This window comes from Mus caroli, chromosome 19 (genome assembly GCF_900094665.2).
Source record: "Mus caroli chromosome 19, CAROLI_EIJ_v1.1, whole genome shotgun sequence".
Lineage (NCBI taxonomy): Eukaryota > Metazoa > Chordata > Mammalia > Rodentia > Muridae > Mus > Mus caroli.
Genome location: NC_034588.1, coordinates 29,116,638 through 29,133,936, shown reverse-complemented (window position 1 = coordinate 29,133,936; position 17,299 = coordinate 29,116,638). Strand labels below are relative to the sequence as shown.

General features: G+C 42.8%; 1 protein-coding gene across 13 annotated transcripts in view; it reads left to right on the top strand.

Moving 5' to 3' along the window:
- Sgms1 (sphingomyelin synthase 1) overlaps nucleotides 1-14,490 on the top strand; it is a 264,312-nt gene extending 249,822 nt beyond the window's left edge. For 11 of the 13 annotated variants that reach the window (XM_029472300.1, XM_021151328.2, XM_029472304.1 and 8 more), the window contains 3 exons: nucleotides 7,634-7,787; nucleotides 11,818-11,984; nucleotides 12,697-14,490. In XM_029472300.1, coding sequence (XP_029328160.1) covers nucleotides 7,634-7,787; nucleotides 11,818-11,984; nucleotides 12,697-12,876 — 501 coding nt within the window. In that variant the 3' untranslated portion in view covers nucleotides 12,877-14,490. The remainder of the gene's footprint in view (nucleotides 1-7,633; nucleotides 7,788-11,817; nucleotides 11,985-12,696) is intronic. The other 2 variants (XM_029472306.1, XM_029472303.1) reach the window with 1 other exon arrangement.
- Nucleotides 14,491-17,299: the final 2,809 nt, after the last annotated feature.

Below are 17,299 nucleotides of genomic sequence, written 5' to 3'. Positions count from 1 at the left end.
CCCATTGGACTTGCAAACTTTATATGCCCCAATATAGGGGAATGCCAGGGCCAAAAGAATGGGAATGGGTGGGTAGGGAAGTGGGGGGGCGCTATGGGGGACTTTTGGGATAGCATTGGAAATGTAATTGAGGAAAATATGTAATAAAAATATTAAAAATTTTTTAAAAATTACTTTTATTGTAAATAAATTTTATGACAGACACACTGAAAGTATGTACTAAAGAGAAATTTTTAAAATTCATATTTCAGTACAATAGTCCTTTATGGTTGTTTTTCTCACAAGTCCAACTCTACTATCTGTGCATTTATCACTTTGGTTAAAACTTGTATTTGACAAGTGCACTTTGCACCATTTTATAGCTCCTTGGCAGCTCCAGTTTCCTTACTGAGGAAATGTTGTCACTTGCTCAGATTGCAAGAAAATGCAGAATTGTTGATATGATTTCAGTTGATTAGAAGAGATTATTTTTCCAAGCAAACATCTCTGGAGAACCTGTTATGGGTGGACATAGTGTGGAATATTAAGGTCACAAAAGTACATAGCAAGTGTCCGGTCCATCCCCACCCTCACTCCCTGGGCCTCCAGAGCTAAGGGTCCTGTGTGATCTCAACAGGTCACTCCCTGGCTTAGTCACTCCTTCCTGTATGGATATGGGGGTTCTGGTTGCCATGGAAGCACAGGAAAGCAGCCACTGTGCTGAGCATGCATGCAGCTAGAGGTGTGTCTGAGCCAAGGCTCAGAGGGACAAGTCAGAGTCTGCCAAGTGGAAGCAGCGAGAACATTGGTAGAAGGGGACCATACAGGGAATTTAGAATAACTTGAGGTTGAGGGAACACAGGGGTCTCATCATCTGGTCCCAGTGGCCTGAGATGTAGCAAGGCAGGTAGGCTATGGGCAGATTTAAAGGGCCTTGAACCCTTCTAAAGTTTGGATTTCCAGACCATAGAAAGTCAAGAAAGGTTTTAGTAGGAGGTTTTGATGTACTGACAGTTAGTTGTCTTTTAAAAATACATTTACCCAGTCATGCAGTAGGATGTTTGGGTGAGAGGGACATAGACTTTGGTTGGTGCTAAGTTGTGTTATCCTTTTTTGATGTCCACCGGTGGTCCACAATATCTTGTCCTCATTTAGTTCTCAAAACAGTGACTGGAGGACCTGGATTCAGTTAGAGGCATGTGGCTCTGCCCAGTGTTTCAGAGTAGACAGGATATCTATCTGGCCACACATCTGTAGTAGGTGATGCTTGTTCATGGTTGTATGAACTAGAGGTGAGGGATGTCCAAGCCAGGCCCTGTGTTAACCAAGACACTGGAAAGGCAAGGAAAGTCTTACAGATATTAGGAGACATACACCATGAAGAGGAAAGGCATTAACAGGGGAGCTCCAGACAGCCGCAGAGGAGACTTTACCCACTGGCTCAGGGTGCAAGAAGGTGGACAGTGACATTTTCACCATGGGGAATGTCTCAAGCTACCTGGACACGAAAGGCCACCCATGAGCACTCTAAAACACCAGGCTGTTGTGCTTGGGAACTCTCCCTCTGGCTGTGTCATTTTGCGAAGCTTTGTTTCTTGCTTTGGCAGTGCTGAGGTTCGAGCCCCGGGCCTGTCACCTGCTCCTCTTCTCCCTGAGCTGTCCTCTCAGTCCTCAGTGGTTATGCTTGAGACAGTTTGAGAATGACGATATGAGACTGTAATAAATCAAAAGGAGCTTTATATAATGTCAGAGGCAACTTAGGAAAATTAATAGGTGTAAAAGAAATAGATGACTATTTGGTAGCCTTTGAGGAAATAATTCAAAAATCATAATCTATAATGGGTATGTACTGAAGCTATTAGGTGAAGGTTAAGGCCAATAACAGGTATACAGCTTTTAAAAATCACATTTCTTATTAACTATAAAGGGGCAAAGATAACATATTTAGTAGAGAAGTCTGGCAAGCATTGCAGTGGCCAGGTGGTCACACCAGTAGCTGGGCAAATGGCACCAGGGCTTCTTCGCAGGTGCATGGGATGGAGACCACAGCCGTTGTCTTTGTTCCGCCAACAGCATTTAATTTGAACTTAAGCAGACTGCAGCATTCAGAGAGGAACCGAGGATGGAGATGAACCTGAAGGTGTGAATATCACAGAAGAAAACCACACAGAAGAACTATAGTGGATGCTGACAGCTGAGCATGCCAGGCCACCTCAGCTCTGGCCTCTGAGCTGATCCTAAATCAGTCGGGAAAGGGAGATGGAGATATTGTTGGAGCTGTTGAGGGCTCAGACAGAGAATATGAAGTGTGATTGGGGTTGAATCATTGTAGATTTCATGAGCCTGATTACAGGAGAGAACTTCTTATTTTAGACTTGGAGTAAGGTATTTTGATAAAATATTTACAGTTGATGAGCCAAAATGAAGGGCTTCCTTATTCATTCCACTGTTCTTTCCATATAAAACATTTTAAAATAAAAGCATGAATACATTTTTGGTAACCTCCACTCACCAACCAGGTTGATTAGAGGACTTGAACACTCCCACCCCCAAACTTAGAGCAATGTCATTTTGGTATAGGGACATTTTGCTTTAAACACTGGAGTGTAGGTAATAGCTGATCTATATTCGAGGTTTTTATGAGGCCTTTGGATACTGTCCTTATTAAAGGATGTGAAAAAAAATATTTTTGGCTGGGGTAACAGGAGGCTAGTGGCAGATGAGTGTTTTGTTGCTGATGTTGCTTAGAGACCCCCACCCACCCAGAAGCCTGCTCAATGGAGGAATTGATGCAAACGTTTGATAATGGGGAAGGAACAAACCCTCCACAGCCGAGTGGAGTTAGAACTCTTAGAAGCCATGTAGGAAGAGACAGTCCAGCGAAGCCTCTCCTGCTGCTAAGTCGTGGTGGGTGGAGTGTGTTTGTGGAGGGAAAGCCTGTCTCTTCAGGGCTGGGAGAGTCCAAAAGTGTCTCTTGAGTGATCAGGAGATGGTCACAAATGAGCATCCCACAGGGCTGCTGATTCAAGGAGAGCCATGTCAGTTTATAGCCGTTGAGCCTGAGACCCTGCCACAAACTGCCTTACTTGTTAGTAGTGACGTTGTCTTCAATTTCTGTAATATCAGCAATCACTTTGAAAACAACTAGAACCCAAGGCTAGAGTAAAAGAAATGATTCCTACTTGGTTAACTTAAAAGCTGATGTTGGACTCATGACATTTATAGGGAAAAGAAAGGAGTAGAGAGAAAAGAATGGATTTAAACACATTATATGCACATATGAATATTAAATAAAGTGGTTTGTGGGGGCAGAGAGTTTCCAGACCAAGTGTCTCTGGATAGCCCTGGATGTCTTGGAACTTTCTCTATAGACCAGGCTGACCCTGAACTTAGATAATCCCCACCTGCCTCTCCTGAGTGCTGGGCCCAGAGGTGTGCACCACCACCACCACCACCAGGCTTAAAGTATCTAAAATAAAGTTTGAGATAGATTTGTGTTCATTGTTGTTCCTATAAAGTGTGTCTGGGGAGCCAGTGAGATGGTTTAACACAGAAAAGCATTTGTCATCTACCTGTGTTCAGTCGTCAGAGCAGTGGGAAGGTGGAAGGAAAGGCTCAGCTCTGCAAAGCTGTTGTCCAGCCTCCATGTGGGTACCCCAGCACACCCATGCACAGCCATCCCACCCATACACGCAATTATAGGAAACCAATGAAGTATATTTGTAAGCCAGATGATGGTGCATACCTGTAAACCCAACACTAGGGAAGGCCATGAGTTTCAGGCTGGTCTGGACCACATGATGAAAACCTGTCTCACACACTAGTAAAATCTCTTAGAGACCAATATAGCATCATATAAAGCAGGAGAGCATGAACCAAATTGAGATCACTTGATTTTAAAAGGCATAGGAAAGGTAAAATGGATTAAATTTTATTAGAGTAGTAGCTAAGTATGAACCTGGAAATGCTGCCCCTTGCTGTTTCTGAAGGTGTTTACAGCCATAACATCTCCTAGATAGAGAGAGCCCTTAGTTCTGATCCCCAGTCAGTGTGTGCATCCTTGGGACCAGTCGGCAGCCTCTGTTTACTTTCTCTTCTGCCAGATGGACAACATAACATCATTGTTAACCAGTGAACAGGCTTCAGATGTGATGAGACAGTTGATGGGAAAATCTGTTAAAACTTTAGAATCTCTGTAAAGAACATATGGTTCTTTATTCTGTAGCACCACCCCACCATGATGAGGAGCCAGTGAAACAAAGCAAGGGGGAAGAATCAGCAGCTTCGAGCAGCTCCTCCCGCTGAGGGATCTAGAGGGATCCACCCTTCCGGTTGTTTTATTTCCCACTGGGGCCTAAAGAACCTTTCATATTTTCCTATTAATTTGTAAATATCTCTTCTTGGTTTTGGACAGAAGCCTGTCCACCAACCTCCAGGAATGGCTTGCTTCACAGGCATTTGGGGAGTTGGCTGGGGGAGATCTTCAAGCGCGTGGATTTCTTGGTGGCTGCACAAGGCAGGATGATGGGGTCTTCTCATCTGTCTGTTTCTGTCTCTGCCGGGTGGTCCCTTACCTGCCCCGCTGTTGGTTTGGGTGTTTAAGAAGGAGTTTTCAGGGATATGTGACCAATAAAGAATTATCTGTTTTGGAGGAAGACTGTTGTTTAGGGACAATATATTGTAATTTGCCAGAGTAGGTAGATCTCGTAAATAGGTTCCATAAATCTTTATACGGGATCCTTGGCAGATCTGGGTAGCACAGGAATATGACACTAACAGTGTGCTCATACTTCTGTGAGGTGCTTGGGCTTCTGCAGGAAGAGTTATTCAGTATGAATTCAGGGCTTGGTTTAATCAAACTCTGGGCATGGTGGTTGGCACAGTGCTTTGCTAATTATGTGGCCGTGCATCATTTAGTGACACGGGTACTTTCTGGTGTATGTCACCAGGCTGATTCATTCTTATGCAAACTCCATACCCCTGAGATTCCTTCTGTGCTACAAAACTAGGCTTATAGCACGAGACAGCATTGACCATTCAAGGCAAGTGTAACCTGATTTCAGTATGTATACTAATCCTAAAACGATACAGTACAAACTATAATGGAGCTTCGGACAGTCACCATGAATGGCACTTGCTGGCCTATAGGTTGCTCTAGGAGGGCCACGGAATGAGTATGAAGTTCTAGAACAGGACTGTGCTGCTGTAGGCCTAACAGACACTGCACAGATAGGCTGTACATTTATAAAGACTGTTTCCCCTCAGTAATAAGTTGACACTGTAACTCTTTAAAAAGTTTTGATATTAGTGTTCTTTTATAAGGTTACTTACCTTAAAATACATTGTAAAACTGTACAAAAATATACAGATACACATTAGCTTAAGCCTACAGCAGATTCCCTATAGACAGGAATCCCTCAAGCACTCTATACAGAATCCCCTCAGCACTATACACGGGATGCCCTCATCACTGTGCACCGGATCCCCTCATCACTATTGATGTTCTTTATCTCCATGTCTCTTGACCCCGGCCCCATCTGGGCTCCTTTTCCTATTTCTTTTTCACTCTTAACGAGATCTCACCACATGTGTAGCTCTTTCTTCATATTTTCCTCTTTTACTAGTGATATGGCAATATAATTTCTTTTCTGTAATTCTTGTTGTTTGTTTATTTGTTTTTTTTTTTTCCTGCACAGTCATCTCAGGCTCCCAAGTGCTCAGATGCCAGGCAGCATTAGGTGATTACCTCATCTGGCTATAATTTTTTGGTTTGAGGGGACAGAGGTTCATGGTAGGCTGGCTTTAAACTAGCCCAAAATGCCCTTGAGCTCTGATATTCTCTGTTATTAATTTCCTGCTGTGGAACGTGAGAACTTCCTGTCCTCTGTACCTTTTCCTCCCTTCACCCTGCCATCCCCGGGGCACAGAGCATCTTGTCCTGTCTTCCCTCTGTGGTTGTGTATCCTCTGTAACTCAGTAGACAGCACTTACCCGGTTACAGCTTTGTAAACAATCATCACCCCTAAGCTGTGTCCCTTTCCTGTAATTACAGTACACTAGTTTGTTTCCCACGGAGCCAGCTTTTGCCTTGTGTTTTCTTTAGTAGTTTTCTATATATTTACCCATCCTCGGCTTCTGCTTTCTAGTCCAATGTCATGGCTAGCCTGTGAGTCTCATGCCCCCGAAGACCTCTGTAAAGCATCTGGGCTAGGCACTATGTGACTCAATGTTAGAGCCACACAACACTGCCGCTCTTTCTTTGTTGCCATTCCAGAAAGGCCTGGTTCTATCTTTCTCTTTACTTATTAACTTGTTTGTAGAATGCATCCTCTGCAGGTCCTGGAGAAGAATATAGACATGGCAAACAGTCTAAAGTCTTATGTATATAAAAGAAGGTTTAGTTACATGGCTAGGTCTAAAACCTACACTGGGAATCATACTGCTTAAAAACTTGGAGCCCCACCCCACCTCCCACCCTTGAAACAATCTTTTTTTCTAGAGTGCTCTCTAAGCGTCATATGCATGTAGGTCTTTCATCTAAAGCTCACCATAATCTGAGGACTTCGGTGTGGCAGTACTCAGTTCTGATGTGCCACAACATGGGATCCTTCAGTGTAGTCTACTTCCTTCTGTTGTGCTGAGCATTTTAAGGTCCCTTTGAATAGGGATGGGATGGTCATATCCTCTGTGTGGTCTGGCAGCTTGCTCTTCCAAAATAGAAATCCTAATTGCTTTTTTTTTTTTTAATTATAATGAAACGTGCATTTTCTAAAGCTGGGGTGTTAGCAATTAGATATTGAAAAGGGGATTATGGTGATTAAATTGGCCAACTAGGATGTAAAAGGATACTGCAGGGGCTGGAGAGGTAGCCCAATGGTTAAGAGCACTTGTGGCTCTTACAGTGTTTGATGTTCCAGCATCTACATGGTGACTTAGAACCATCCATAACTGCTGTTCCGGGGGACCCTCTTCTGACCTCCAGGGGCACCAGGCACACACTTGGCACATACATATACATGCAAGCAAAACATCCATGCACATAAAATCAATAAATCTCTGAAAAAAAAGGGTATCTCCAAAAGAGTGCTACAATCATGAGATACAAACATTTGCATGCCTTCTTTGATGGAACAAATACAAGTTAAGCGAGTCATTTAAGTCATTTATTACTCATCCAGCCCAGACTTGCATCTCAGGCAGCTAGATTACTTTATAAACTTCTCTTACTAAAAGAAAAACTAGCCAGGTCTGCCTGTGTGATTTCAGAGGGCTGAAGGTACATCGTTTGGAGTCCCTTGTTTCATGCTTTTGACCCACCAGCTTCCAGTTACTTTAGCTAATAAGTCAGAACTGTCATCCTTTGGGCAGAAACATATCTGTAAATAAATGTTCGCTCAGGATATACACTTTCTTTTTCCAAAGAAATTATGGCAAATCAACCACAAATTCTTTCTGGTTTATCGTGGTAAAGCAAGTTGGATGGCGGCACATGGCTTAGCGGTAGGGTCTAGCATGCTTGAGGCCCTGGGTTAGAATCTCAAACCCCCACACCTGCTGAAATGTAATGTTGAGAAAGTTTGTATTGTCTGTGTCTCGATGATAGCAACGGTCAAGGTGAACTAACGATGACTCTCACTTTCTCTTTTTCTGGTAGCTCTTTGGAGACTGGGAAGCTCAAGTGCGGAGAATAATGAAGCTCATTGCTGGAGGTGGCTTATCCATCACAGGCTCGCACAACATGTGTGGCGACTATCTGTACAGTGGCCACACGGTCATGCTAACGCTCACCTACCTATTTATCAAAGAGTGTAAGTCTAAAACAACCTTGCTTTGTAATTTTCTCACCTGCCACGCCCATGGTCCTTTGGAAAATCAGTTTGGGCAAAGTTCCTTAAAGCCAGACTGAGGCCTGAGGACCACTGCCTTATCTTATCCTTGTGCACCCAGGAAAGCACTTGGCTACACTTCTAGACAAGAAGTACCTTGTCTGTGGATGTCAGCTATAATGTTTGGGTGGTTTTACATATATGTAAGTGGAATCATTTATATATAGTAAATACATTTTAAAAATCCCGGTGGGAGGGATTCTATCTGCTTTAGACCATTTATGTTCCCAGATTAAAGGCAGACAGACAGACAGACAGACAGACAGACACACACACACACACAGCCTTTATATTTTTAAAATATGCTTTAGGCAACACAATAGCTAGGCAGCTGCCTACCCTCCATGCTGTTAGAATCTGCCTCCCTAACTATAACCCCGAATTATCAATTACTATGTTTCATTGTTCCATCTGGGCTGCTCTCAGCTCTAATTGGCCAACCCATATGACCACGTCTTCTTTACTCCTACCCCATGATGTCTCTCTCTCTCCCTCTTGCATGTTCTTCTTCTTCCATGGCCAATCCTTCCTCCTCCCTCCTTCCTCCTGCTCCTTCTAGGCCCACCAAAACTCAACCCCACCTATCTCTCTTCTGCCAGCTATTGACTGCTAGCATCTTTATTCACCAATCAGAGTTAACTTGGAGGCAGGGTCCCAGAGGCTACATGCAGACTCCCAGGTCTTGGGGTTCCCACTTAACATTACAATAAACAATAAAAGAAAACCTCAACAGTTACATACATGTATATGCATATATGTGAGTGCTTATATATGTGCATATATGTGTATGTGTATATATATTTGTATATTTGTGTATATGTAAATATGTATATAGATATAGATATATGTTTGTGTGCATGTATATGTGTGTATTATCTTAATTAGGGGTTTATTGCTGTGATGAGACATCATAACCACAGAAGCTTTTATGAAGGAAAATGTTTAATTGGGGGTTGCTTACAGCTCAGAAGTTTATTCGTCCATTATAGCTGTGGTGAGAAGCAGGGTGGTACACAGGCAGATGTGGTGCCAGAGAGTTAGGTAAGAGTTGTACATGTGGACACACGGGCGGGCAGTGGAAAGAGCTAGTGAGCCACCAGGCCTGATTTGAGTTTCTAAAACCTCAAAGCCTGCCACCACATGTGGTTTGGATATATAAAAAAAATTAAATATAAAAATAAAATAACTTGTATATAAAATAAAATAAAAATTTTGAATTCAAACAACACATATAAACATGTTCTGCTGCTTTCTGCTCTCGGGTTGTTTTGAGACATGAAACCTGGTTCATTCATTTTAATTACTGTTAGGATTTCAGCCCTGTAATTGAACAACAGATTACTTCCCTGGAAAATTCAGTTATTCATAATTTCACTGTTAGAAGCTGTTCAGTGAGGCAGAGTGTTAGACGACCGGGCAGACACAGACCACAGTCTGCAGTTAGGAGCATTGTAACTCTTGAAATGTGTCTGCTAGGAGCTGAGAGTAGTCCTGAAGAAGAAAAGGACAGGAAGCAGCGCCCAGGTCAGAAGGAGCCTGAGCCACAAAGCAGAGGCTTGGCTTCTGTTTGCGGCAGATGGGGACACTTAAAAGTGGTTGGAAACATGGGGACAGTGTCAGCTGAGTTTTCCTTCAGAGAAATAGCTTTCAAGAAGTTCTAGAGAGACAGGCTACAGACCAAGAGACAGTCCTCAGCTTCTGATGCAGGTATGCAGAGGAGGTGTGGCCTGACCTGTCTGTCACCCTTGGGGTAAAGTGCGGGCTATGGAAGAGCTTGGTGAGCACACACAGGACAGGCAATACGGAGGAGACAGGAGGACGCAGGCTGCCCAACCCTGCCGTGAACCAGAAGGAACTGTTATGAAGTGGGATGTTCTGCAGGGGCCTGAGAGGGAGGGAGAAGAGATGTCCTGTTTATTTACTGTGTGATCGACTGCAGTGAATTCTAGAAATGTCTATCCACAGGGCATCTGACCTTTATACCACAACATAACCAGCCATAGGAAGTGGAAACTTTAGGAGTCAGTTGCTTGGGAATAAGGGTGCTCGCCCCCTACTGGTTCACACCTGAAATTGTTTTTCATGTTACTGGACAGTGCAGAGACCTTGTAGGAGTCCCTGATTTGGGATCCTGGAACTATCGGTCCCCCGCATTCTGACTGTGGGGAAAATGTTTAATCCCTATATGTCTTTGTTTCCTCATCTTTAAAATGAGTCTTTATTTCATGAGTGAGGAAGAAGCTATAAAAAGTAAAATAAGTGGTGTGCATGGATACTCAGTGAGGTTCACAGAAAATGTGTAGTAGCTGTTCTTGGTGTATTGTTAAGGTATGAATATGAGTGGCCAATTCCTGCCCCCAGCACCCAATTTAAAATTGCAAAAACAACCAAAGGGGACCTCTTTCCTCCTCTTCCTTCTGATCCCCTCGGCTTTTAACAATTTTCACCTTTATATAATATGCAACTCTGTGGTTATAGTGTCTTACTCTTTGTCTCCCCTTCTGGCAAGGGTTCCCCCCACAGAGGCAGGCCTTTGCTTACTCCCTTTGTTGATTCAGACATCTTGAGTAGGACCTGTCCAGGGAAAGATAGATGCCGAGTGAATGAATGGCAGTTGGATCTCTTGAGAATCCAGTAAAAGTCAGCAATACCTTCTTCTCCAAAATCAGGACAGTAGATCCATTCAGAGCTTTGTCTGAAGCCCCAGGCCCTCTAGACCCCTACGCATTGAGAATGTGGAGTACAAATCTCACCGTCTTTCGGATGAGTGTGTAGTTATGGAACCTGGGAAGCAGGCTGGTAGCTGTAGGGATTATAACTGCATGGTCCCTGCCTAAGCATTTGTGGCACAAACATGAGATAAACAAGGACAACACCAAGGAACATGCCAAACTAGATGGAGAAAAGACCATGAGGTTCCAACTCTACACAAAGAACTACAGACAACTGAGTAAAGATGGGAACATAAGAGGCATCTCTCTCCAAGGAAGAGCACAGCAAACATTGTCCAGCATCAAACCATCGGCCATACAAGAAACTGTATATAGACTCAGTAGGCTATAATTAGGAGTGTAAAGTTATATACAGACACATGAATGCATGCAATAACAATCAGTGAGAAAAGAGGCCGTAATTCTGAAACTGAGTGGGAAGAGATGTATAAGAGGGAGGGTTTGGAGTGAGCAAAGAGAAGGGAGAAACTAAATTATAGTCTCAAAAACATATATTTAGAAAAGGAATCAGTGGCACAGAAGGAGTTGGATTTACATAAGACACTAACCTCAGTGTATCCATAGGTTGCACTCAATTAATGGCCATTGGAAAGAGCCTAGGGAGAGAGCTCAGGGCGTAAAGTGCCTGAGCTACCAAGCTAAGAATGTGTGTTTAGCTCCTTAGCACCCACACAAATACCAGGGAGGCATGGCAGCATCGTTATAGTTCCAGAGCTGGTGTGGAGGTGACGGGGGGTCCCGGCAGCAAGCTGAGTAGTTAGACTACCAGACTCGGTGAGCTGCAGTTTCACGTCGAGAGCTTCCTCAGTACATAACATAGCATGATCGAGAGAGAAGCTCAGTTGCCAAGCTCTGGCTCCTACATGCATACGCACACCGCAGTGTCAGGGGACCATCTTTTAAAGATGGAGCTCAACACAGTGACCTGTGCATATTTGGTCATAGTCACCTTTTATGTTACGTTTCTGCTTATATGAAGTAAGTTATGGCCCTAGATAAATTACTGCTGCTAGTCATATTTCATTAAAAGCCACTTCCTTCTATCCCAAGTTATAGAGAAACAAAAAGTCCTTTAGTTTGCTGGCCCACAAAAATGGGCTTTCTGGAGGAAAGGTGTAAGTCGGTCCTCTAGAATGGCGGAGGCGTGGGTGAGTGGTATTGGTGGTACTGGGTGAGTGGTATTTAGGACCAGGACTATTGCACATGTTTCCTCCTTCTAGATTCTCCTCGGCGGCTCTGGTGGTACCACTGGATTTGCTGGCTCCTCAGCGTCGTTGGAATCTTCTGTATTCTCTTAGCGCATGACCACTACACTGTGGACGTGGTGGTGGCCTACTACATCACCACAAGACTCTTCTGGTGGTATCACACGATGGCCAATCAGCAAGTGAGTCACCCCTTCCCTTTCATCTTTACTTCTCCTGTCTCAGTCTTGGTGCTGCTGGCTAAGGCCGGAGTAAGAGGTGTTGGAAAGACTGGGAAGCTGTGAATCTTTTTCAGTTTCTCTTTCTTTGGAGCAACCACCTAAGGTGGTGCTGGCTTTTATAGCACCATTCCTCTGCAGAGCCAGTGTGCAAAGTGCTGATGTAATTGACACAGATACCGCTTTCTTCTGAAACGTATGTGCTCACTATCTGTGAAAAAATAATCTCCAAGCTGGTATCTGGACTTATGGTGCATTCCTAACCTTTGGTTGTGATGGGCCGGCCCATCACTAGTTTCATAGTTACGTTTAACTAAGTTATTAAATATATTTTATTTATTATATTTATATATGTTATATTATTATAACATTTATAAATATATATTTATTATATAGGAGCACAGGAAGTTAAGATCCATGGAGAGTGAAGAAAGGGCTGACTGAGACATTTAGTAGGTACAAATTGAGGGAGTCTCAGTTTCCCTTGCTCTGCTGGAATCTGACCTGTCCAGGGTATAGTGTGGTGAACTCAGAGTGAAGTGGGGCTGTGTGGGTGGGTGTGGGGCAAGTCTGGGATCCTTTGAATTTTAACATGGGAAATATTTTAAAGGGAAGACAGTAAGATTCAAAAACAAACAGACAAACAAACAAACGTGTATGTTCTTTGCTTTCCTAGGTGCTTAAGGAAGCCTCCCAGATGAACCTCCTGGCCAGGGTGTGGTGGTACAGGCCATTTCAGTACTTTGAAAAGAATGTCCAAGGAATTGTACCTCGATCTTACCATTGGCCCTTCCCCTGGCCGGTAGTCCACCTTAGTAGGCAAGTTAAATACAGCCGGCTGGTAAACGACACATAACAGCTCTGCCGACTAGGGAATGAAGAACAGTCCGAAGTGCTAAGAACTCCATGACAGAAGATGCCATAAAGTAACCACCTCCCCCTGCTATTTCTCAACAGTCACCTTGACTCAACCTATTGCGTTACCTGCTCAGCACTGTGATCTTTTTTTTTCTCTCCAAAGGACCCGCGTTGGACAACAATAAAGAAAAGTTCCCACATCATGCACTGTAGACATTTCCTGTTGTTAAGCTTGGGGCTTCTATAACAGGCAGCCACCGTGTCCCTCTGTGTCATTCAGCCGCACCACCGTGTGCTTCTGTATCCTAAGCTCCGGCCTTTCCAGCCATATCTGGAAATAAAGTGTGTTATTTTCTTGGGAAAACATACTTTTCATATCTCTTGCCCCAAAGACAGGGCTGTAAGCCATTTTCTAGTAAATGTCTCTCTGAAGGGTCCTAAGTGTCTGCATGGGAGTTGATTTAGAATCTCTCTGCCTATTGCACTGATGCTCGGCTGAAGACGATAGGTGCAGAGAGGTTTGCTCACCTGGGGTTTTATACAGTCAGCAGAGACGGTGTATCAAAAAGTGCAAAAAAAAAAAAAATCTGTTATAAAGTGATTTTTCTAAGTATTTCCTAACTTTATTTTTCAAAATGATGTTATGAAAACCAAATTTAAAGATTTTTACATGTCACAGAAAAGAGAGTTAACATTTAAAAGTGCTTCTTGGGAGAGAAATTTGTCTATGTTTCTAGTGCCTTTCTTGTCTTGATTGTATGGTCGGTTGGTAGGCAATCTTAAATGTTTTTATTTATTCCATGAAAATATAAATGTATGTATACACTACTAAATTTTACATTTATAGCTAAATTAAATCAGAAGACTGCTAGTGGTTTTAAAATTGTTTTGAACTGAAGAATAGAGGGTGTGAATTAGAGTACCCACCCATTCACATATTGTGAGCAGGCCGCACTGACAGGTGCCGCTGAGATTATGCCATCTGTTTGGTAGTTTGGTTTTAACTACTCAATAAAAACAGCCATGAATATCTTTTTTTAAAGAGAGTTTCGAAAATGATCACTTACCTAAAACTTGAAAGCTATAAATTAGTTATCCATACTCTCATGACAGTTTTGTTGGTGAACAACAACAAGATGATCTATTTCTTTAAAATATATTTGTGCAGAAACTGCATGTAATTCTGAGTTTTCCTCCTGACATACATATGTTTGGGGAAGTATTCTACTCTATACTTGCCAACGTGGAGAACAAAATAGTTTTCTAAGAGCGAAGAAGTATATATATATAAATATAAATATAATATCCATTCTGTATTTTATGTGCAGCAGGATTACCTTCTGTAGGTTTTGTGTGTGTGTGTGTGCACGTGCACAAGTGTGTGTGCACGTGTGCATGTATGAGTGAGTGTGTGTGTGTGTGTGTGTACTCACAAGGTGATATTTGTATTGTAAAACAATAATGGTGAAGGAAATAAAAAGGCTTTTAAATTTTTGTTTGTTTTAAATCTTTGTAAAGTTATTATTCCAGAGAGTATACTGATATCTTACAACTTACCTAAATCATAAATTAATCAAAATGCACTTTTTAATAAAAACTTATACTGAAAGTATGTGGCTATTATATTGTGTTCATCTTCACATAAGTCAGGAAGCTGTTAAATCAATGTAGGAAACCAAGCCCCGGATCTCTTTAGAGCTTGCTTGGCCCAAGTCTTTCTTAGTCATCTACCTCTCCACGCAGGACTTTTAAAATGTATTTTAATTATCAAAAAACCCCTGCATGTTTTTGTTTTCCAGTATGTAAAAGGAGCCACAGATAAGTGAAAACCAAGCTGTTACCACTGTCTGCCAGTAACTGAATTCTCCAGTTCTCAACCAAATCGCTCACTTTTTCTCTGTAATGAAAACAGTGTAGTCTTTCCGATGGAGGGGTGGGGAGGGTCTGAAAGGACCCGCAGTGTGCCATGTGGACAGTTCATGGCTCAGCAAACTCTTCACAGATAAAGATGGTACTAATCCTTGATTTAAAGCAAGGAAGGGCTTAAGAGAAGAGGCTTGTCTTTGTCAAAGGGTAGCCCGGGAGAGACAGGAGTGAAGCCAATAGCGCCTGACAGCGGGGAGTTTGTAGACTATGCCTCCCAGGCCTATGTGATGAAGTCTTACAGCAAACCGATCAAAATGCCCCACCTGGCCCATCCTCACCTCTCTGGGGTTGGTGTTAGCCAGATGCTATGTACTGAAAAGGATGCAGGATGGCTATTGATATGAATTACCAACACATGCTAGAAACGGGCTCTTTCCCCCACCCTCAGGGTTTTTGTTGTGGTAAAGCAATGGTTCTTAGTGCTGCAGCGCTTTAATACAGTTCCTCATGCTGTGGTGACCCCCACCAGAAAATTATTTTGTTGCTGCTTCATAATTGTAATTTTGCTACTGATACGAATCGTAAATATCTGACATACAGGATGTCTCTGCACAGGTTGAGAACTGCTGTGGCTGAAGCTTGAGCCAGGCCCTTGGAAATAATATACCAGTAGCTGTTTCCCTGACCTACCCACCTCGAGACAGGGTTTCTCTGTGTAGCCCTGGCTGTCCTGGAACTCACTCTGTAGACCAGGCTGGCCTCGAACTCAGAAATCCACCTGCCTCTGCCTCCCAAGTGCTGGGATTAAAGGCGTGCGCCACCACACCCGGCTCCCCACCACCATTTCTAAGACGAGGGTTTCATGTAACCTAGGTTGGTCTTGAACTCCTAATCCACCTTCCCCGCAATTTCCAAGCACTGGTGTTACAGGTACACACCACTACGTCCTTCCCTGGCCTCTCTTGTAATTTTTGTTTTGTTATAGGGTCTGAAGTTGCCCATGCTGACCTTGTACTAACTATATCTCATGTAGGCTCTAAGCATGTAAGACCCTTTTGCTCCAGCCTCCAAAATAACAGAAAGGAGTATGCCATTATGCCTGCTGAAACTTAAAATGATTATGTTAAAAATGCATACTTAGGAGTTTATTTGCCTTGTATGTGCCAGGAAATTACCTTGTGTGGTTTATACAAGTACATACTGTTTATTGAGCAGTACACCCCTGTTTCATCTATCAAGGCCATTTGTTCCCCTAGACAGTTGTTTCATTTTTATACACATATATGATTCTATGTGACTACAAAATCTAGGAACACAAATGAGAGAGAGCACGTGCTATTTCTCATCTTCAAACAGGCTTAATTGGCATCTACCTGCTGCAAATCCCAAGGAACACAAAGAGCAATGTTGTATCCTGAAGGCAACAGTACAGGATAAAGACAGGATAACTACCTGCAGTTTCTGCCCTGTTTGATGAGCTGAATCCCTAGAAAACTGCTACAGTTATTTTACGTGTGAGTTAAGCATGCTACATGTGTTATCTTGGTAACCCTCATTTAACCACAACTGTCCCTATTTTATGAGTATACCAACCAGGGACTAAGACCAGAGGCACATAGGTAGTAAGAGGAGTCCCAGGCAGTGCTGTAAGCTATACTGAATGTGGGAGCAACCTCTGCAGTGGGAGAAACCTCTGCCTATGGGAGTCAGAGTAAGTACAGTGACTGTTAAAATGGCCTGTGTCACAGGAGATAAACAACCAGGAGGCGCAAGGGAATTTGACCAGTTTGCTACAAATCATGTGTTTTATTTCTGTCTGAAGCACATACCAGGTTTGATCAGTTTGATGTTTCACAAGCTTGCTTAGAACCACATAAAACGAGAATTTATGCTGCTGAAAGTTGACACCCACCCCCATTATACAGAAAGTCAACAAGGTTTTGAATTCACTCCAGATTTGTATGCTATGCAAATCACTTAAGAACCTTTATCTTTCCCTGTGGTCAGGGACCTTACTTAAAGAAAATAAAACTCTTGGAGTTTTGCTTATTGTCAGCTCTTTCAGAGTACAGGTTAGAAGGAACTTATGTGACCCTTGTCATCAAAGAAATTTGATCTCAGTAAACCAGCTAATGACTCCTTTAAAATATCTATATTTTGTCAGCATGATAATGCGCACTTGTCGTCCCAGATATCTGCTCTTGAGGTTGAGGCAGGAGGATTAGTTCAAATCTCAGAATGCCTTGGTAGCATCACTGAGAGTTGTTTCATTTAGTCAACGGTCACAACCACTCAAGATCATTACCAGGATCCCCTTCAGCAAGCAGTTATCTTTTAGCTCAATTAAAGAATTAAGAAGTAGGGCTGGAGAGATGGTTCAGAGGTGAAGAACACTGACTGCTCTTCCGAAGGTCCTGAGTTCAAATCCCAGCAACCACATCGTGGCTCACAACCATCCATAATGAGATCTGATCCCCCCCTTCTGGGTTGTCTGAAGACAGCTACAGTGTACTTACATAACATAAATTAAGTAATCTTAAAAAAAAAAAAAAAAA